The following is a 22,111-nucleotide window of genomic DNA, read 5'->3' as shown; positions in this document are numbered from 1 at the left end:
CATTGATGCCCGTCACAGATTAGTGCCACGTTCCTCCCCAGCCGTAGTGCTGTTATTTTTCCACCTACAGGGCTGCTTGGGGTCATGTTTGGCGCCATGATCTCTAGTTTTTATTAATATCATATTGGTGTAAGAGAAAAAATGTGATCGCTTTTTATTAATTTTTTTCTGATATATAATTTATATTTATATAATATTTTTTTCCCTTTAAGCCGTTCACCGTGCGGGAAGAATAATGTTATATTTTCATAGATCGGACAATTCCGCACACTACGATATGTAATATCTTTATTTTTTAATATTTTTATTTATATAATGAGCACTGAGTCTTTTAAACTTTTATTGGGAGGGGGGTTTATAAAGGGTTTTTAATAATTTTAAAAACTTTTTTTATTACACTTTTTTTTTTTTTAAATAGCACAGATCAGTGTTATTGGCGTTCTGTACATAGAGCCTTCCTGAGACTCTATACATGGATCGCCGAACCGACAGGACAGGTGTAAGGCACAAGCGACTCCCCCATGCTGCGGGGGTCCCGATCACTCACTGACAGATGCTTGTCCTGTCACTGAGTACCTTAAATGCTGCGATCATCAAAGATCGCGGCGTTTAAGGGGGTTAATGAGACGCAGCTGTGATCGCAGCCGCCTCTCATCACCTCCGGCCCCAGACACTAAGGTGTGTGGGACCGCTCTCACTGCAGCCGCCCCGCACACATCTACAGCCCCTGAAGTCAGGAATGGGGTATGTGCAGTAGCAACGAATATATACGTATTACTGACAGGAAGGGGTTAAATGGGTACTCCAGCTCCAGCCAACTGTTGCCAAAATGTGATGTCAGAAATTTGCACTGTGTCAGACTGGGGAAAATACACAATTTCCTGCAGGACATGCAGCAGCTGATTAGTACTGGAAGACTGGAGATTTCTATTTAGAAAATAAATTACAAATCTGTATAGATTTTTTTGTATCCCTTTAATAAGAAAACTGAAGAGGTTGTAGGTGATGAATAAACGTCTGCACGCGTCGCCCACCAATCCCTCCAATTCACAGCGTAGAATATCACTCATCCTGCAGTCGCTCCATGTTAATGCTCCAGTCATCTGATACATTTCTACATCTCCTACTGGTCCTAACTGTAATATAAAGCTGTAATATATAACGTGGTTACATGGTGTATATATAGAAGATATATAGATGAGATACGTCCAGAGTTTGGTCACGCTGAGAATTCTCAGACACTCGTCCAGCATTAGAATGAGCCGTGAAGCCAGATGAGCTCCATAGATTTGAATGGAACAGAGATAACACAGGGCCAAGCGTGAAACACAGTTATACCTGTACATGTATATCGGGCAGTGCAGACTATGTCTGTCCGTGTGCAGGTATACAGAGGCAGCGCCAGGTACCGGACGGATGTGGCCGTTCAAGATGATCACATGCTGGCTAATGGTTTCCTTCTTCACAGGTATTCATTCGGCCCCCACAGCTAAGGTCGGTCGCGGTGGAGATGGCAGCGGTTTCTGTGTCGGTAAAGCCAGTGGCCTATACCCAGTGGTCGGCAATAAAAACGCCTTTTGGAACTGTTGGAAGGGTCTCACCTACCAGCAGGATTGTCCCACCGGCTTAACCTTCCATCAGAGCTGTCAGTGCTGTAAGTGACGCCATGTTCTGTATATTGTCTGTTTACTGGAATTGTGGGAATTCTATGGACTCATGATCAGATAAAATATTCGGAATAGTTGTATATGTGACGGACAGATGGAGGCCCAGATTTATCCATCTGCCCATAGCGGCCAATCACAGCTCAGCTTTCACATCGTAACAAACCGTGGTGAAACTAAACCTGAGCTCTGATTGGCTGTTGTGGGGGAAGGCCCGGGGTCCCCAGTATATTGATATCCCCTCTGTGACACCATCAGAATCAAGTCTGCCCATGTCACAGAGGGGAGGTTATATCCATAAACGGGGGCGCTGGGCCCATCTCCAGTGCATAGGTCGGTCTAAGTAGAATATCAGAAACCAGTGCAGATGGCAGGATAAAAAATGGACTGTGCCACCAGAGCGTACAGCTGCGCTGACGAGGTTAAGAAAATTTTTGTTCAAGAATTAAACTGGTAAATTAACTTCAAAGTATTCAATATCTTACCTCATTGTTCATATATGTGCAGAGGTAAAGTAAACTGATTATTTATTGCTAATGATGAATAAGCATTATTTTATTCTTTTATTCTTTTTCCACATGTTTCACAGGCTCTACTTCCAGTAACCCCGACATCAATTCTCCACAAAGCCACCCTAAGAGCAACCCATCAGCCAACATACCAAACACCACTCATCATGAGACTGTACCCTCTCATAGAAGTCCAAGTAACCCCAAGACCAGTCACCATGAGAGCATCCCCTCACATACCAACCCTAACACTAGTCCCACTCATAGCAGCCCTAAGACCAGTCCATCTGGTAACATCCCCAAGACCAAGCATCATGAGAACATTCCTATTCATAGCAGCCCTAAGACCAGCCCCTCTGGTAACATCCCCAAGATCAATCATCATGAGAACACTCCTATTCATAGCAGCCCAAGCATCAATCCCAAGACCAGTCACCATGAGAACATCCCTTCACATAACAACCCTGACACTAGTCCCACTCATAGCAGCCCTAAGACCAGTCATCATGAGAACATTCCCACTCATAGCAGCCCTAAGACCAGTCCATCTAGCAACATCCCCAAGATCAATCATCATGAGATAATTCCGAGTCATAGCAGCCCTAAGACCATTCCTTCTGGTAATATTCCTAAGACTACTCATCATGAGAACATTCCCACTCATAGCAGCCCTAAGACCAGTCCCTCCGGCAACATCCCCAAGACAAATCACCACGAGAACATTCCCACTCATAGCAGCCCTAAGACCAGTCCCTCTGGCAACATCCCCAAGACCAGTCACCATGAGAACATTCCAACTCATAGCAGCCCTAAGACCAGTCCATCTGGTAATATGCCCAAGACCAGTCACCATGAGAACATTCCTTCACATAACAACCCTGACACTAGTCCCACTCATAACATCCCTAAGACCAGTCACCATGAGAACATTCCCACTCATAGCAGCCCTAAGACCAGTCCATCTAGCAACATCCCCAAGACCAATCATCATGAGATAATTCCCAGTCATAGCAGCCCTAAATCTAGTCCCTCTGGCAACATCCCAAACACCAACCATCATGAGACCATTCCTTCACATAACCCTGGCACTAGTCCCACTCACAGCAGTCCTAAGACCAGATCATCTAGCAACATCCCCAAGACCAATCATCATGAGATAATTCCCAGTCATAGCAGCCCTAAGACCATTCCTTCTGGTAATATTCCCAAGACTACTCATCATGAGAACATTCCCACTCAAAGCAGCCCTAAGACCAGTCCCTCCGGCAACATCCCCAAGACCAGTCACCATGAGAACATTCCCACTCATAGCAGCCCTAAGACCAGTCCATCTGGTAATATTCCCAAGACCAGTCACCATGAGAACATTCCTTCACATAACAACCCTGACACTAGTCCCAGTCATAGCAACCCTAAGACCAGTCCATCTAGCAACATCCCCAAGACCAATCATCATGAGATAATTCCCCGTCATAGCAGCCCTAAGATCATTCCTTCTGGTAATATTCCCAAGACCAGTCACCATGTGAACATTCCTTCACATAACAACCCTGACACTAGTCCCAGTAATAGCAGCCCTAAGACCAGTCCATCTAGCAACATCCCCAAGACCAATCATCATGAGAACATTCCCACTCATAGCAGCCCTAAGACCAGTCCCTCCGGCAACATCCCCAAGACCAGTCACCATGAGAACATTCCCACCCATGGCAGCCCTAAGACCAGTCCCTCCGGCAACATCCCTGAGACCAAACATCATGAGAACATTCCCACTCATAGCAGCCCTAAGACCAGTCCCTCTGGCAACATCCCCAAGACCAGTCATCATGAGAACATTCCCACTCAAAGCAGCCCTAAGACCAGTCCCTCCGGCAACATCCCCAAGACCAGTCATCATGAGAACATTCCCACTCATAGCAGCCCTAAGACCAGTCCATCTAGCAACATCCCCAAGACCAGTCACCATGAGAACATTCCCACTCATAGCAGCCCTAAGACCAGTCCCTCCGGCAACATCCCCAAGACCAGTCACCATGAGAACATTCCCACCCATGGCAGCCCTAAGACCAGTCCCTCCGGCAACATCCCTGAGACCAAACATCATGAGAACATTCCCACTCATAGCAGCCCTAAGACCAGTCCCTCCGGCAACATCCCCAAGACCAGTCATCATGAGAACATTCCCACTCAAAGCAGCCCTAAGACCAGTCCCTCCGGCAACATCCCCAAGACCAGTCATCATGAGAACATTCCCACTCATAGCAGCCCTAAGACCAGTCCATCTAGCAACATCCCCAAGACCAGTCACCATGAGAACATTCCCACTCATAGCAGCCCTAAGACCAGTCCCTCCGGCAACATCCCCAAGACCAGTCACCATGAGAACATTCCCACCCATGGCAGCCCTAAGACCAGTCCCTCCGGCAACATCCCTGAGACCAAACATCATGAGAACATTCCCACTCATAGCAGCCCTAAGACCAGTCCCTCCGGCAACATCCCCAAGACCAGTCATCATGAGAACATTCCCACTCATAGCAGCCCTAAGACCAGTCCCTCCGGCAACATCCCCAAGACCAGTCATCATGAGAACATTCCCACTCATAGCAGCCCTAAGACCAGTCCATCTAGCAACATCCCCAAGACCAGTCACCATGAGAACATTCCCACTCATAGCAGCCCTAAGACCAGTCCTTCTGGTAATATTCCCAAGACTACTCATCATGAGAACATTCCCACTCAAAGCAGCCCTAAGACCAGTCCCTCCGGCAACATCCCCAAGACCAGTCACCATGAGAACATTCCCACTCATAGCAGCCCTAAGACCAGTCCATCTGGTAATATTCCCAAGACCAGTCACCATGAGAACATTCCTTCACATAACAACCCTGACACTAGTCCCAGTAATAGCAGCCCTAAGACCAGTCCATCTAGCAACATCCCCAAGACCAATCATCATGAGAACATTCCCACTCATAGCAGCCATAAGACCAGTCCCTCCGGCAACATCCCCAAGACCAGTCATCATGAGAAAATTCCCACTCATAGCAGCCCTAAGACCAGTCCCTCCGGCAACATCCCCAAGACCAGTCATCATGAGAACATTCCCACTCATAGCAGCCCTAAGACCAGTCCATCTAGCAACATCCCCAAGACCAATCATCATGAGATAATTCCCAGTCATAGCAGCCCTAAGATCATTCCTTCTGGTAATATCCCCCAAACCAGTCACCATGAGAACATTCCTTTACATAACCCTGACACTAGTCCCACTCATAGCAGCCCTAAGACCAGTCCATCTAGCAACATCCCCAAGACCAGTCACCATGAGAACATTCCCACTCGTACCAGCCCTAAGACCAGTCCCTCCGGCAACATCCCCAAGACCAATCATCATGAGGTAATTCCCAATCATACCAGCCCTAAGACCAGTCCATCTAGCAACATCCCCAAGACCAGTCACCACGAGAACATTCCCACTCATAGCAGCCCTAAGACCAGTCCATCTAGCAACATCCCCAAGACCAGTCACCACGAGAACATTCCCACTCATAGCAGCCCTAAGACCAGTCCATCTAGCAACATCCCCAAGACCAGTCACCACGAGAACATTCCCACTCATAGCAGCCCTAAGATCAGTCCATCTGGTAATAATCCCAAAACCACCAACCATGAGAACATTCCTCAAACTCATGAAGGATTCTGTGTGGGAAGAGCCAGCGGCCTGTATCCTGTGGCTGGTGATAGAAATGCTTTCTGGCATTGCTCAAATGGAATCACATACAGACAACATTGTGCTGTGGACCTCGTCTTTGATGTGACCTGTGATTGCTGTGAGTATTATAAAAGCAGAGATAAAGCCAAGCCTTAGTGTCCTCAGTATATTCCGGTGTAGGTGTGTATACCTGTGTAGGTGTGTCTTCCTGTGTAGGTGTGTCTACCTGTGTAGGTGTATATACCTGAGATTGCTTTAAGTATTATATACTATTCGTAAAAGCAGAGATAAAGCCAAGCCTTAGTGTCCTCAGTATATTCTGGTGTAGGTGTGTATACCTGTGTAGGTGTATATACCTGAGATTGCTGTAAGTGTTATATACTATTTTAAAAGCAGAGATAAAGCCAAGCCTTAGTGTCCTCAGTATATAACAGTGTAGGTGTGTATACCTGTGTAGGTGCATGTATCTGTGTAGGTGTATATACATGTGATTACTGTATTATATACTAGCCTTAGTGTCCTCAGTATATTCCGGTGTAGGTGTATGTATCTGTGTAGGTCTATATACCTGTGTAGGTGTATATACCTGTGTAGGTTGGTGTATCTATGTAGGTGTATATACCTGTGTAGGTGTGTGTATATACCTGTGTAGGTGTATGTATCTGTGTAGGTGTATATACCTGTGTAGGTGTGTGTGTGTGTGTATATATATATATATATATATATATATATATATATATATATACATACACACCTACACAGGTATATACACCTACACAGGTATATAAACCTACACAGATACACACACCTACACAGATACATACACCTTCACAGGTATATACACACACCTACACAGGTATATACACACACCTACACAGTATATACACCTACATAGATACACCAACCTACACAGGTATATAGACCTACACAGGTATATGCACCTACACAGGTATATAGACCTACACAGATACATACACCTACACCGGAATATACTGAGGACACTAAGGCTAGTATATAATACAGTAATCACATGTATATACACCTACACAGATACATGCACCTACACAGGTATACACACCTACACTGTTATATACTGAGGACACTAAGGCTTGGCTTTATCTCTGCTTTTAAAATAGTATATAACACTTACAGCAATCTCAGGTATATAAACCTACACAGGTATACACACAAACCAACACAGGTATATACACAAACCTACACAGGTATATACACAAACCTACACAGGTATACACACCTACTCAGGTATATACACCTACACCGGAATATACTTAGGACACTAAGGCTTGGCTTTATCTCTGTTTTTATGAATAGGATATAATACTTACAGCAATCACATGAATATACACACCTACACAGGTATATACACAAACTTTCACAGGTATACACACAGCTATACAGGTATATGCACCTACACCGGAATATACTGAGGACAGTATATACTTACAGCAATCACACACACATATATATATATAATGTGTGTGATTGCTGTAAGTATTATATATTATTCATAAAAACAGAGATAAAGCCAAGCCTTAGTGTCCTCTGTATATTCCGGTGTAAGTGTGTATACCTGTGTAGGTGTGTATACCTGTGTAGGGGTGTATACCTGTGTAGGTTTGTGTATATACCTGTGTAGGTGTATGTACCTGTGTAGGTGTATATACCACTGTAGGTTTGTGTATATACCTGTGTAGGTGTGTATATTCATGTGATTGCTGTAAGTATTATATACTATTTATAAAAACAGAGATAAGGCCGAGCCTTAGTGTCCTCGGTATATTCCGGTGTAGGTGTATATACCTGAGTAGGTGTGTATACCTGTGTAGGTTTGTGTATATACCTGTGTAGGTTTGTGTATATACCTGTGTAGGTTTGTGTATATACCTGTATAGGTTTGTGTGTATACCTGTGTAGGTTTGTGTATATACCTGTGTAGGTGTATATACATGTGATTGCTGTAAGTATTATATACTATTCATAAAAACAGAGATAAAGCCAAGCCTTAGTGTCCTAAGTGTGTTTCGGTGTAGGTGTATATACCTGTTACCTAGTTGTTACAGGTTAAAGGGGAACTCAGGAGAAACTTTTTATTTTTCAAATCAGCTGGAAGGTAATGACAGGCTGCCGTGGTCTTGCACACGTTAGTGTTCCCGGAGATAATGACAGGCAGCCGCAGTCCCACACACATTAGTGTTGCTAGAGGTTATGACAGGCAGCCACAGTCCCGCAAACATTAGTGTCCCCTGAGATTATAGACAGCCGCGGTCCTCCACACATCAGTGTCCCTGGAGGTAATGACTGGCAGGTGCGGTTCCACAAACATCAGTGTCCCCAAAGGTAATGACAGGCAGCCACATTTCCACACACATTAGTGTCTCCGGAGGTAATGACAGGGGGGGTGCTGGGATTGGTTCTTTATGGTCTATGCCAGGTCATGAATGGCTGGTTACCTAGGAGCGTAAACCTGACATAGGAGTGATATACTGTAATAACATGGACATAGGGGTTATATGCTGGGATATGCTGTAATAACATGGACATAGGGGTTATATGCTGGGATATGCTGTAATAACATGGACATAGGAGGTATATGCTGTAATAACATGGGATATGCTGTAATAACATGGACATAGGAGGTATATGCTGGGATATGCTGTAATAACATGGGATATGCTGTAATAACATGGACAGAGGAGATATATGCTGGGATCTGCTGTAATAACATGGACATAGGGGTTATTTGCGGGGATCTGCTGTAATAACATGGACATAGGAGGTATATGCTGGGATATGCTGTAATAACATGGATATAGAAGGTATATGCTGGGATATGCTGTAATAACATGGACATAGTGGTGATATGCTGGGATATGCTGTAATAACATGGACATAGGAGGTATATGCTGGGATATGCTGTAATAACATGGACATAGGAGGTATATGCTGGGATATGCTGTAATAACATGGACATAGGAGGTATATGCTGTAATAACATGGGATATGCTGTAATAACATGGACAGAGGAGATATATGCTGGGATATGCTATAATAACATGGACAGAGGAGGTATATGCTGGGATATGCTATAATAACATGGACATAGGAGGTATATGCTGGGATATGCTATAATAACATGGACATAGGAGGTATATGCTGGGATATGCTGTAATAACATGGGATATGCTATATTAACATGGACATAGGAGGTATATGCTGGGATCTGCTGTAATAACATGGACATAGGGGTTATTTGCGGGGATCTGCTGTAATAACATGGACATAGGAGGTATATGCTGGGATATGCTGTAATAACATGGGATATGCTGTAATAACATGGACAGAGGAGATATATGCTCGGATATGCTGTAATAACATGGATATAGGAGGTATATGCTGGGATATGCTGTAATAACATGGACACAGGAGATATATGCTGGGATATGCTGTAATAACATGGACACAGGAGGTATATGCTCGGATATGCTGTAATAACATGGACACAGGAGGTATATGCTGGGATATGCTGTAATAACATGGACATAGGAGGTATATGCTGGGATATGCTGTAATAACATGGACATAGGAGGTATATGCTGGGATATGCTGTAATAACATGGACATAGGAGGTATATGCTGGGATATGCTGTAATAACATGGACATAGGAGGTATATGCTGGGATATGCTGTAATAACATGCACCATGTGTTTTATGTCTAAGGTAACTACCCTCCTGCTCGTCCTGTCAAATCCCAAAAAGAATTCTGTGTGGGGCGAGCCAGCGGCCTGTACCCAGTGGCTGATGATAAGAACGCCTTCTGGAACTGCGCCAATGGCGTCACCTACAAGCAGTACTGTTCTGCTGGCCTGGTCTTTGATGCCAGCTGTGAATGCTGTGAGTATCCTTAAAGCAAATGTACCAGCTCGCTTCTTGAATTTTTTTCTGTACCTGGTTGGTGGCGGCACAGAGATCCCCGTCCTTCCCGCGATCTGCACCAGTTCCTTCATGTGCACTTCAGCTTGTACTGTGCACTGCAGACGGGCCCGCCGCCCCCCAGTGTAGCAATATCCCCCCCCCCCAATCAGAATCTTAGAGGGGAGAGGGTATGGGGACACTGGGGGCACTGGGCCGTCTCCACTGCACAGAACTGGACCAACTACACATGAAGAAACCAGCGCCAATCGCAGAAACCGACCAGGTAATTGAAAAACATTCACTACGCGAACTAGACTATGTTCACACACTGTAAAATAAAAGAATGAGATGTCCGTAATTTTGAACATAATATTGCACTCTGTTGAAGTCAATGGGACATTGGCCGGCAGGGCGCACACCGTATAGAAGAACGGTCATAACTGATAACACTTTCCAGTAGATGAACATGCTCGTTATTTATCGCCTGATTTTAAAAATACGCCTGTCTTGTCATCCGTTCATCTCCAAATGATGGTGGTGTGTGTGAGCAGGGCCTGATACTCGCTTATACAGGATGAGAAATTCTAATGTTTTAGACTGATTCTTCTACCTTTACACGATGCTCACACAATGTAAAAATAAGTGCAAATAACGGCCGCTGATCATGCTCATCAGTAACGGACGCTATCTGCACTTATTACATCGTGGGAACATTGTCTTAAAGGGGTTGGTCACTTCATAGTAACTTTTTCTTAACACCGTGAACTAATCACTTAAACAGTGCGGCCGATGTACCGCAAAGTGCTCCTATAAGAAGACACGCCCTATGCTGCGCCCCGCTGTGCTCCTATAAGAAGACAGGCCCTATGCTGCGCCCCGCTGTGCTCCTATAGGAAGACACGCCCTATGCTGCGCCCCGCTGTGCTCCTATAAGACACACCCTATGCTGCGCCCCGCTGTGCTCCTATAAGACACACCCTATGCTGCGCCCCGCTGTGCTCCTATAAGACACACCCTATGCTGCGCCCCGCTGTGCTCCTATAAGACACACCCTATGCTGCGCCCCGCTGTGCTCCTATAAGACACACCCTATGCTGCGCCCCGCTGTGCTCCTATAAGACACACCCTATGCTGCGCCTCGCTGTGCTCCTATAAGAAGACACGCCCTATGCTGCGCCCCGCTGTGCTCCTATAGGAAGACACGCCCTATGCTGCACCCTGCAGTGATCCTATAAGAAGACACGCCCTATGCTGCGCCCCGCTGTGCTCCTATAAGAAGACACGCCCTATGCTGCGCCCCGCTGTGCTCCTATAGGAAGACACGCCCTATGCTGCACCCTGCAGTGATCCTATAAGAAGACACGCCCTATGCTGCGCCCCGCTGTGCTCCTATAAGAAGACACGCCCTATGCTGCGCCCCGCTGTGCTCCTATAAGACACACCCTATGCTGCGCCCCGCTGTGCTCCTATAAGAAGACACGCCCTATGCTGCGCCCCGCTGTGCTCCTATAGGAAGACACGCTCTATGCTGCGCCCCGCTGTGCTCCTATAAGACACACCCTATGCTGCACCCTGCAGTGATCCTATAAGAAGACACGCCCTATGCTGCGCCCCGCTGTGCTCCTATAAGACACACCCTATGCTGCGCCCCGCTGTGCTCCTATAAGACACACCCTATGCTGCGCCCCGCTGTGCTCCTATAAGACACACCCTATGCTGCGCCCCGCTGTGCTCCTATAAGAAGACACGCCCTATGCTGCGCCCCGCTGTGCTCCTATAAGAAGACACGCTCTATGCTGCGCCCCGCTGTGCTCCTATAAGACACACCCTATGCTGCGCCCCGCTGTGCTCCTATAAGACACACCCTATGCTGCGCCCCGCTGTGCTCCTATAAGAAGACACGCCCTATGCTGCGCCCCGCTGTGCTCCTATAAGAAGACACGCTCTATGCTGCGCCCCGCTGTGCTCCTATAACACACACCCTATGCTGCACCCTGCAGTGATCCTATAAGCAGACACGCCCTATGCTGCGCCCCGCTGTGCTCCTATAAGACACACCCTATGCTGCGCCCCGCTGTGCTCCTATAAGACACACCCTATGCTGCACCCCGCTGTGCTCCTATAAGAAGACACGCCCTATGCTGCGCCCCGCTGTGCTCCTATAAGAAGACACGCTCTATGCTGCGCCCCGCTGTGCTCCTATAAGACACACCCTATGCTGCGCCCCGCTGTGCTCCTATAAGACACACCCTATGCTGCACCCCGCTGTGCTCCTATAAGACACACCCTATGCTGCGCCCCGCTGTGCTCCTATAAGAAGACACACCCTATGCTGCGCCCCACTGTGCTCCTATAAGAAGACACGCCCTATGCTGCGCCCCGCTGTGCTCCTATAAGAAGACACGCTCTATGCTGCGCCCCGCTGTGCTCCTATAAGACACACCCTATGCTGCACCCTGCAGTGATCCTATAAGAAGACACGCCCTATGCTGCGCCCCGCTGTGCTCCTATAGGAAGACACGCCCTATGCTGCGCCCCGCTGTGCTCCTATAAGACACACCCTATGCTGCGCCCCGCTGTGCTCCTATAAGAAGACACGCCCTATGCTGCGCCCCGCTGTGCTCCTATAAGAAGACACGCTCTATGCTGCGCCCCGCTGTGCTCCTATAAGAAGACACGCCCTATGCTGCACCCTGCAGTGATCCTATAAGAAGACACGCCCTATGCTGCGCCCTGCAGTGATCCTATAAGAAGACACGCCCTATGCTGCGCCATCTGGCTCTGAATAATATACCATGGACACTGCTCTATCCTCGTTACAGGCTGAGTGGTGGATGCCTATGGAGGAGCATGTGACTGTGCCTTATCCTTTATACAGGCTCAGTGGTGGACGCCAAAGGAGGAGCATGTGACTGCTCTATCCTCGGTACAGGCTCAGTGGTGGACGCCTATGGAGGAGCATGTGACTGTTCTCTATCCTCGGTACAGGCTCAGTGGTGGACGCCTATGGAGGAGCATGTGACTGCTCTATCCTCGGTACAGGCTCAGTGGTGGACGCCTATGGAGGAGCATGTGACTGTTCTCTATCCTCGGTACAGGCTCAGTGGTGGACGCCTATGGAGGAGCATGTGACTGTTCTCTATCCTCGGTACATGCTGAGTGGTGGACGCCTATGGAGGAGCATGTGACTGTTCTCTATCCTCGGTACAGGCTCAGTGGTGGACGCCTATGGAGGAGCATGTGACTGTTCTCTATCCTCGGTACATGCTGAGTGGTGGACGCCTATTGAGGAGCATGTGACTGTGCCTTATCCTCGGTACAGGATCAGTGGTGGAAGCCTATGGAGGAGCATGTAACACTGTTCTCTATCCTCGGTACAGGCTCAGTGGTGGACGCCTATGGAGGAGCATGTGACTGTTCTCTATCCTCGGTACAGGCTCTGTGGTGGACGCCTATGGAGGAGCATGTGACTGCTCTATCCTCGGTACAGGCTCAGTGGTGGACGCCTATGGAGGAGCATGTGACTGCTCTATCCTCGGTACAGGCTGAGTGGTGGATGCCTATGAAGGAGCATGTGACTGCTCTATCCTCGGTACAGGCTCAGTGGTGGACGCCTATGGAGGAGCATGTGACTGCTCTATCCTCGGTACAGGCTGAGTGGTGGATGCCTATGGAGGAGCATGTGACTGTGCCTTATCCTTTATACAGGCTCAGTGGTGGACGCCAAAGGAGGAGCATGTGACTGTTCTCTATCCTCGGTACATGCTGAGTGGTGGACGCCTATGGAGGAGCATGTGACTGTTCTCTATCCTCGGTACAGGCTCAGTGGTGGACGCCTATGGAGGAGCATGTGACTGTTCTCTATCCTCGGTACATGCTGAGTGGTGGACGCCTATTGAGGAGCATGTGACTGTGCCTTATCCTCGGTACAGGATCAGTGGTGGAAGCCTATGGAGGAGCATGTGACTGTTCTCTATCCTCGGTACAGGCTCAGTGGTGGACGCCTATGGAGGAGCATGTGACTGTGCCTTATCCTCGGTACAGGCTCAGTGATGGACGCCAATGGAGGAGCATGTGACTGCTCTATCCTCGGTACAGGCTCAGTGGTGGACGCCTATGGAGGAGCATGTAACACTGTTCTCTATCCTCGGTACAGGCTCAGTGGTGGACGCCTATGGGGGAGCATGTGACTGTTCTCTATCCTCGGTACAGGCTCAGTGGTGGACGCCTATGGAGGAGCATGTGACTGCTCTATCCTCGGTACAGGCTCAGTGGTGGACGCCTATGGAGGAGCATGTGACTGCTCTATCCTCGGTACAGGCTCAGTGGTGGACGCCTATGGAGGAGCATGTGACTGCTCTATCCTCGGTACAGGCTCAGTGGTGAACGCCTATGGAGGAGCATGTGACTGCTCTATCCTCGGTAAAGGCTCAGTGGTGGACGCCTATGAAGGAGCATGTGACTGCTCTATCCTCGGTAAAGGCTCAGCGGTGGACGCCTATGGAGGAGCATATGACTGCTCTATCCTCGGTATCGGCTCAGTGGTGGACGCCTATGGAGGAGCATTTGACTGTGCCTTATCCTTGGTACAGGCTCAGTGGTGGACGCCTATGGAGGAGCATGTGACTGTTCTCTATCCTCGGTACAGGCTCAGTGGTGGACGCCTATGGAGGAGCATGTGACTGTTCTCTATCCTCGGTACAGGCTCAGTGGTGGACGCCTATGGAGGAGCATGTGACTGCTCTATCCTCGGTACAGGCTCAGTGGTGGACGCCTATGGAGGAGCATGTGACTGCTCTATCCTCGGTAAAGGCTCAGTGGTGGACGCCTATGGAGGAGCATGTGACTGTTCTCTATCCTCGGTACATGCTGAGTGGTGGACGCCTATTGAGGAGCATGTGACTGTGCCTTATCCTCGGTACAGGATCAGTGGTGGACGCCTATGGAGGAGCATGTGACTGTTCTCTATCCTCGGTACAGGCTCAGTGGTGGACGCCTATGGTGGAGCATGTAACTGTTCTCTATCCTCGGTACAGGCTCAGTGGTGGACGCCTATGGAGGAGCATGTGACTGTTCTCTATCCTCGGTACAGGCACAGTGGTGAACGCCTATGGAGGAGCATGTGACTGCTCTATCCTCGGTAAAGGCTCAGTGGTGGACGCCTATGAAGGAGCATGTGACTGCTCTATCCTCGGTAAAGGCTCAGCGGTGGACGCCTATGGAGGAGCATATGACTGCTCTATCCTCGGTATCGGCTCAGTGGTGGACGCCTATGGAGGAGCATTTGACTGTGGCTTATCCTTGGTACAGGCTCAGTGGTGGACGCCTATGGAGGAGCATGTGACTGTGCCTTATCCTTGGTACAGGCTCAGTGGTGGACGCCTATGGAGGAGCATGTAACACTGTTCTCTATCCTCGGTACAGGCTCAGTGGTGGACGCCTATGGAGGAGCATGTGACTGTTCTCTATCCTCGGTACATGCTGAGTGGTGGACGCCTATTGAGGAGCATGTGACTGTGCCTTATCCTCGGTACAGGATCAGTGGTGGAAGCCTATGGAGGAGCATGTAACACTGTTCTCTATCCTCGGTACAGGCTCAGTGGTGGACGCCTATGGAGGAGCATGTGACTGTCTCTATCCTCGGTACAGGCTCAGTGGTGGACGCCTATGGAGGAGCATGTGACTGCTCTATCCTCGGTACAGGCTCAGTGGTGGACGCCTATGGAGGAGCATGTGACTGCTCTATCCTCGGTACAGGCTCAGTGGTGGACGCCTATGGAGGAGCATGTGACTGTTCTCTATCCTCGGTACATGCTGAGTGGTGGACGCCTATGGAGGAGCATGTGACTGTTCTCTATCCTCGGTACAGGCTCAGTGGTGGACGCCTATGGAGGAGCATGTGACTGTTCTCTATCCTCGGTACATGCTGAGTGGTGGACGCCTATTGAGGAGCATGTGACTGTGCCTTATCCTCGGTACAGGATCAGTGGTGGAAGCCTATGGAGGAGCATGTGACTGTTCTCTATCCTCGGTACAGGCTCAGTGGTGGACGCCTATGGAGGAGCATGTGACTGCTCTATCCTCGGTACAGGCTCAGTGGTGGACGCCTATGGAGGAGCATGTAACACTGTTCTCTATCCTCGGTACAGGCTCAGTGGTGGACACCTATGGAGGAGCATGTGACTGTGCCTTATCCTTTATACAGGCTCAGTGGTGGACGCCAATGGAGGAGCATGTGACTGCTCTATCCTCGGTACAGGCTCAGTGGTGGACGCCTATGGGGGAGCATGTGACTGTTCTCTATCCTCATTACAGGCTCAGTGGTGGACGCCTATGGAGGAGCATGTGACTGTTCTCTATCCTCGGTACAGGCTCAGTGGTGGACGCCTATGGAGGAGCATGTGACTGCTCTATCCTCGGTACAGGCTCAGTGGTGGACGCCTATGGAGGAGCATGTGACTGTGCTCTATCCTCGGTACAGGCTCAGTGGTGGACGCCTATGGAGGAGCATGTGACTGTTCTTTATCCTCGGTACAGGCTCAGTGGTGGACGCCTATGGAGGAGCATGTGACTGTTCTCTATCCTCGGTACAGGCTCAGTGGTGGACGCCTATGGAGGAGCATGTGACTGTTCTCTATCCTCGGTACATGCTGAGTGGTGGACGCCTATTGAGGAGCATGTGACTGTGCCTTATCCTCGGTACAGGATCAGTGGTGGACGCCTATGGAGGAGCATGTAACACTGTTCTCTATCCTCGGTACAGGCTCAGTGGTGGACGCCTATGGAGGAGCATGTGACTGTTCTCTATCCTCGGTACAGGCTCAGTGGTGGACGCCTATGGAGGAGCATGTGACTGCTCTATCCTCGGTACAGGCTCAGTGGTGGACGCCTATGGAGGAGCATGTGACTGCTCTATCCTCGGTACAGGCTCAGTGGTGGACGCCTATGGAGGAGCATGTGACTGTTCTCTATCCTCGGTACATGCTGAGTGGTGGACGCCTATGGAGGAGCATGTGACTGTTCTCTATCCTCGGTACAGGCTCAGTGGTGGACGCCTATGGAGGAGCATGTGACTGTTCTCTATCCTCGGTACATGCTGAGTGGTGGACGCCTATTGAGGAGCATGTGACTGTGCCTTATCCTCGGTACAGGATCAGTGGTGGAAGCCTATGGAGGAGCATGTGACTGTTCTCTATCCTCGGTACAGGTTCAGTGGTGGACGCCTATGGAGGAGCATGTGACTGCTCTATCCTCGGTACAGGCTCAGTGGTGGACACCTATGGAGGAGCATGTGACTGTGCCTTATCCTTTATACAGGCTCAGTGGTGGACGCCAATGGAGGAGCATGTGACTGCTCTATCCTCGGTACAGGCTCAGTGGTGGACGCCTATGGAGGAGCATGTGACTGTTCTCTATCCTCGGTACAGGCTCAGTGGTGGACGCCTATGGAGGAGCATGTGACTGCTCTATCCTCGGTACAGGCTCAGTGGTGGACGCCTATGGAGGAGCATGTGACTGCTCTATCCTCGGTACAGGCTCAGTGGTGGACGCCTATGGAGGAGCATGTGACTGGTCTCTATGCTCGGTACAGGCTCAGTGATGGACGCCTCTGAAGGAGCATGTGACTGTTCTCTATCCTCGGTACAGGCTGAGTGGTGGACGCCTATGGAGGAGCATGTGACTGCTCTATCCACGGTAAAGGCTCAGTGGTGGACGCCTATGGAGGAGCATGTGACTGTTCGCTATCCTTGGTACAGGCTCAGTGATGGACGCCTATGAAGGAGCATGTGACTGCTCTATCCTCGGTAAAGGCTCAGTGGTGGACGCCTCTGGAGGAGCATGTGACTGCTCTATTCTCGGTATCGGCCCAGTGGTGGACGCCTATGGAGGAGCATGTGACTGCTCTATCCTCGGTACAGGCTCAGTGGTGGACGCCTATGGAGGAGCATGTGACTGTTCTCTATCCTCGGTACAGGCTGAGTGGTGGACGCCTATGGAGGAGCATTTGACTATGCTTTATCCTTGGTACAGGCTTAGTGGTGGACGCCTATGGAGGAGCATGTGACAGCTCTATCCTCGGTACAGGCTCAGTGGTGGACGCCTATGGAGGAGCATGTGACTGTTCTCTATCCTCGGTACAGGCTCAGTGGTGGACGCCTATGGAGGAGCATGTGACTGCTCTATCCTCGGTACAGGCTCAGTGGTGGACGCCTATGGAGGAGCATGTGACTGCTCTATCCTCGGTACAGGCTCAGTGGTGGACGCCTATGGAGGAGCATGTGACTGGTCTCTATGCTCGGTACAGGCTCAGTGATGGACGCCTCTGAAGGAGCATGTGACTGTTCTCTATCCTCGGTACAGGCTGAGTGGTGGACGCCTATGGAGGAGCATGTGACTGCTCTATCCTCGGTACAGGCTCAGTGGTGGACGCCTATGGAGGAGCATGTGACTGTTCGCTATCCTTGGTACAGGCTCAGTGATGGACACCTATGAAGGAGCATGTGACTGCTCTATCCTCGGTAAAGGCTCAGTGGTGGACGCCTATGGAGGAGCATGTGACTGCTCTATTCTCGGTATCGGCCCAGTGGTGGACGCCTATGGAGGAGCATGTGACTGCTCTATCCTCGGTACAGGCTCAGTGGTGGACGCCTATGGAGGAGCATGTGACTGTTCTCTATCCTCGGTACAGGCTGAGTGGTGGACGCCTATGGAGGAGCATTTGACTATGCTTTATCCTTGGTACAGGCTTAGTGGTGGACGCCTATGGAGGAGCATGTGACAGCTCTATCCTCGGTACAGGCTCAGTGGTGGACGCCTATGGAGGAGCATGTGACTGTTCTCTATCCTCGGTACAGGCTCAGTGGTGGACGCCTATGGAGGAGCATGTGACTGCTCTATCCTCGGTACAGGCTCAGTGGTGGACGCCTCTGAAGGAGCATGTGACTGCTCTATCCTCGGTACAGGCTCAGTGGTGGACGCCTATGGTGGAGCATGTGACTGTTCTCTATCCTCGGTACAGGCTCAGTGGTGGACGCCTATGGAGGAGCATGTGACTGGTCTCTATCCTCGGTACAGGCTCAGTGGTGGACGCCTATAGAGGAGCATGTGACTGCTCTATCCTCGGTAAAGGCTCAGTGGTGGACGCTTCTGGAGCATGTGACTGCTCTATCCTCGGTAAAGGCTCAGTGGTGGACGCCTATGGAGGAGCATGTGACTGTTCTCTATCCTCGGTACAGGCTTAGTGGTGGACGCCTATGGAGGAGCATGTGACTGCTCTATCCTCGGTACAGGCTCAGTGGTGGACGCCTCTGGAGGAGCATGTGACTGTTCTCTATCCTCGGTACAGGCTCAGTGGTGGACGCCTATGGAGGAGCATGTGACTGGTCTCTATGCTCGGTACAGGCTCAGTGATGGACGCCTCTGAAGGAGCATGTGACTGTTCTCTATCCTCGGTACAGGCTGAGTGGTGGACGTCTATGGGGGAGCATGTGACTGTTCTCTATCCTCAGTACAGGCTCAGTGGTGGACGCCTATGGAGGAGCATGTGACTGTTCTCTATGCTCGGTACGGGCTCAGTGATGGACGCCTCTGAAGGAGCATGTGACTGTTCTCTATCCTCGGTACAGGCTGAGTGGTGGACGCCTCTGAAGGAGCATGTGACTGCTCTATCCTTGGTAAAGGCTCAGTGGTGGACGCCTATGGAGGAGCATGTGACTGCTCTATCCTCGGTACCGGCTCAGTGGTGGACGCCTATGGAGGAGCATGTGACTGCTCTATCCTCGGTACCGACTCAGTGGTGGACGCCTATGGAGGAGCATGTGACTGCTCTATCCTCGGTACAGGCTCAGTGGTGGACGCCTATGGAGTAGCATGTGACTGTTCTATTCTCGGTACAGGCTCAGTGGTGGACGCCTATGGAGGAGGATGTGATTGCTCTATCCTCGGTACAGGCTCAGTGGTGGACGCCTATGGAGGAGCATGTGACTGGTGGTGTAGGGATCTTCCCGGGGGATGGTGTGTTTGGACACAGTTCACACAGACTTGGACCTATGGAGGAGCATGTGATTGTTCTCTATCCTCGGTACAGGCTCAGTGGTGGACGCCTATGGAGGAGCATGTGACTGTGCCTTATCCTTTATACAGGCTCAGTGGTGGACGCCTATGGAGGAGCATGTGACTGCTCTATCCTCGGTACAGGCTCAGTGGTGGACGCCTATGGAGGAGCATGTAACACTGTTCTCTATCCTCGGTACAGGCTCAGTGGTGGACGCCTATGGAGGAGCATGTGACTGTTCTCTATCCTCGGTTCAGGCTCAGTGGTGGACGCCTATGGAGGAGCATGTAACACTGTTCTCTATCCTCGGTACAGGCTCAGTGGTGGACGCCTATGGAGGAGCATGTGACTGTTCTTTATCCTCGGTACAGGCTCAGTGGTGGACGCCTATGGAGGAGCATGTGACTGTTCTCTATCCTCGGTACAGGCTCAGTGGTGGACGCCTATGGAGGAGCATGTGACTGTGCCTTATCCTCGGTACAGGCTCAGTGGTGGACGCCTATAGAGGAGCATGTGACTGTTCTATCCTCGGTACAGGCTCAGTGGTGGACGCCTATGGAGGAGCATGTGACTGTTCTCTATCCTCAGTACAGGCTCAGTGGTGGACGCCTATGGAGGAGCATGTGACTGTTCTCTATCCTCGGTACAGGCTCAGTGGTGGACGCCTATGGAGGAGCATGTGACTGCTCTATCCTCGGTACAGGCTCAGTGGTGGACGCCTCTGAAGGAGCATGTGACTGCTCTATCCTCGGTACAGGCTCAGTGGTGGACGCCTATGGTGGAGCATGTGACTGTTCTCTATCCTCGGTACAGGCTCAGTGGTGGACGCCTATGGAGGAGCATGTGACTGGTCTCTATCCTCGGTACAGGCTCAGTGGTGGACGCCTATAGAGGAGCATGTGACTGCTCTATCCTCGGTAAAGGCTCAGTGGTGGACGCTTCTGGAGCATGTGACTGCTCTATCCTCGGTAAAGGCTCAGTGGTGGACGCCTATGGAGGAGCATGTGACTGTTCTCTATCCTCGGTACAGGCTGAGTGGTGGACGCCTCTGGAGGAGCATGTGACTGCTCTATCCTCGGTACAGGCTCAGTGGTGGACGCCTATGGAGGAGCATGTGACTGTTCTCTATCCTCGGTACAGGCTCAGTGGTGGACGCCTATGGAGGAGCATGTGACTGGTCTCTATGCTCGGTACAGGCTCAGTGATGGACGCCTCTGAAGGAGCATGTGACTGTTCTCTATCCTCGGTACAGGCTGAGTGGTGGACGTCTATGGGGGAGCATGTGACTGTTCTCTATCCTCAGTACAGGCTCAGTGGTGGACACCTATGGAGGAGCATGTGATTGTTCTCTATCCTCGGTACAGGCTCAGTGGTGGACGCCTATGGAGGAGCATGTGACTGTTCTCTATGCTCGGTACGGGCTCAGTGATGGACGCCTCTGAAGGAGCATGTGACTGGTCTCTATCCTCGGTACAGGCTGAGTGGTGGACGCCTCTGAAGGAGCATGTGACTGCTCTATCCTTGGTAAAGGCTCAGTGGTGGACGCCTATGGAGGAGCATGTGACTGCTCTATCCTCGGTACCGGCTCAGTGGTGGACGCCTATGGAGGAGCATGTGACTGCTCTATCCTCGGTACAGACTCAGTGGTGGACGCCTATGGAGGAGCATGTGACTGCTCTATCCTCGGTACAGGCTCAGTGGTGGACGCCTATGGAGGAGGATGTGATTGCTCTATCCTCGGTACAGGCTCAGTGGTGGACGCCTATGGAGGAGCATGTGACTGGTGGTGTAGGGATCTTCCCGGGGGATGGTGTGTTTGGACACAGTTCACACAGACTTGGACCTATGGAGGAGCATGTGATTGTTCTCTATCCTCGGTACAGGCTCAGTGGTGGACGCCTATGGAGGAGCATGTGACTGTGCCTTATCCTTTATACAGGCTCAGTGGTGGACGCCTATGGAGGAGCATGTGACTGCTCTATCCTCGGTACAGGCTCAGTGGTGGACGCCTATGGAGGAGCATGTAACACTGTTCTCTATCCTCGGTACAGGCTCAGTGGTGGACGCCTATGGAGGAGCATGTGACTGTTCTCTATCCTCGGTTCAGGCTCAGTGGTGGACGCCTATGGAAGAGCATGTAACACTGTTCTCTATCCTCGGTACAGGCTCAGTGGTGGACGCCTATGGAGGAGCATGTGACTGTTCTTTATCCTCGGTACAGGCTCAGTGGTGGAC

The 22,111-nt window shown here is 50.3% G+C and overlaps 1 protein-coding gene across 1 annotated transcript in view; it reads left to right on the top strand.

Annotated features, from left to right (window-relative positions):
- Nucleotides 1-1,416: 1,416 nt before the first annotated feature.
- Nucleotides 1,417-22,111, top strand: part of LOC138768051 (uncharacterized) — a 36,844-nt gene continuing 16,149 nt past the window's right edge. Inside the window, exons 1-3 of the mRNA XM_069946060.1 lie at nucleotides 1,417-1,654; nucleotides 2,254-6,006; nucleotides 9,628-9,801. Of these exons, the coding sequence (XP_069802161.1) occupies nucleotides 1,417-1,654; nucleotides 2,254-6,006; nucleotides 9,628-9,801 (4,165 nt within the window). The remainder of the gene's footprint in view (nucleotides 1,655-2,253; nucleotides 6,007-9,627; nucleotides 9,802-22,111) is intronic.

The sequence above is a fragment of the Dendropsophus ebraccatus genome, chromosome 11, assembly GCF_027789765.1.
Source record: "Dendropsophus ebraccatus isolate aDenEbr1 chromosome 11, aDenEbr1.pat, whole genome shotgun sequence".
NCBI classification, from domain to species: Eukaryota; Metazoa; Chordata; class Amphibia; order Anura; family Hylidae; genus Dendropsophus; species Dendropsophus ebraccatus.
This window is presented reverse-complemented; position numbering and strand designations above follow the sequence as displayed.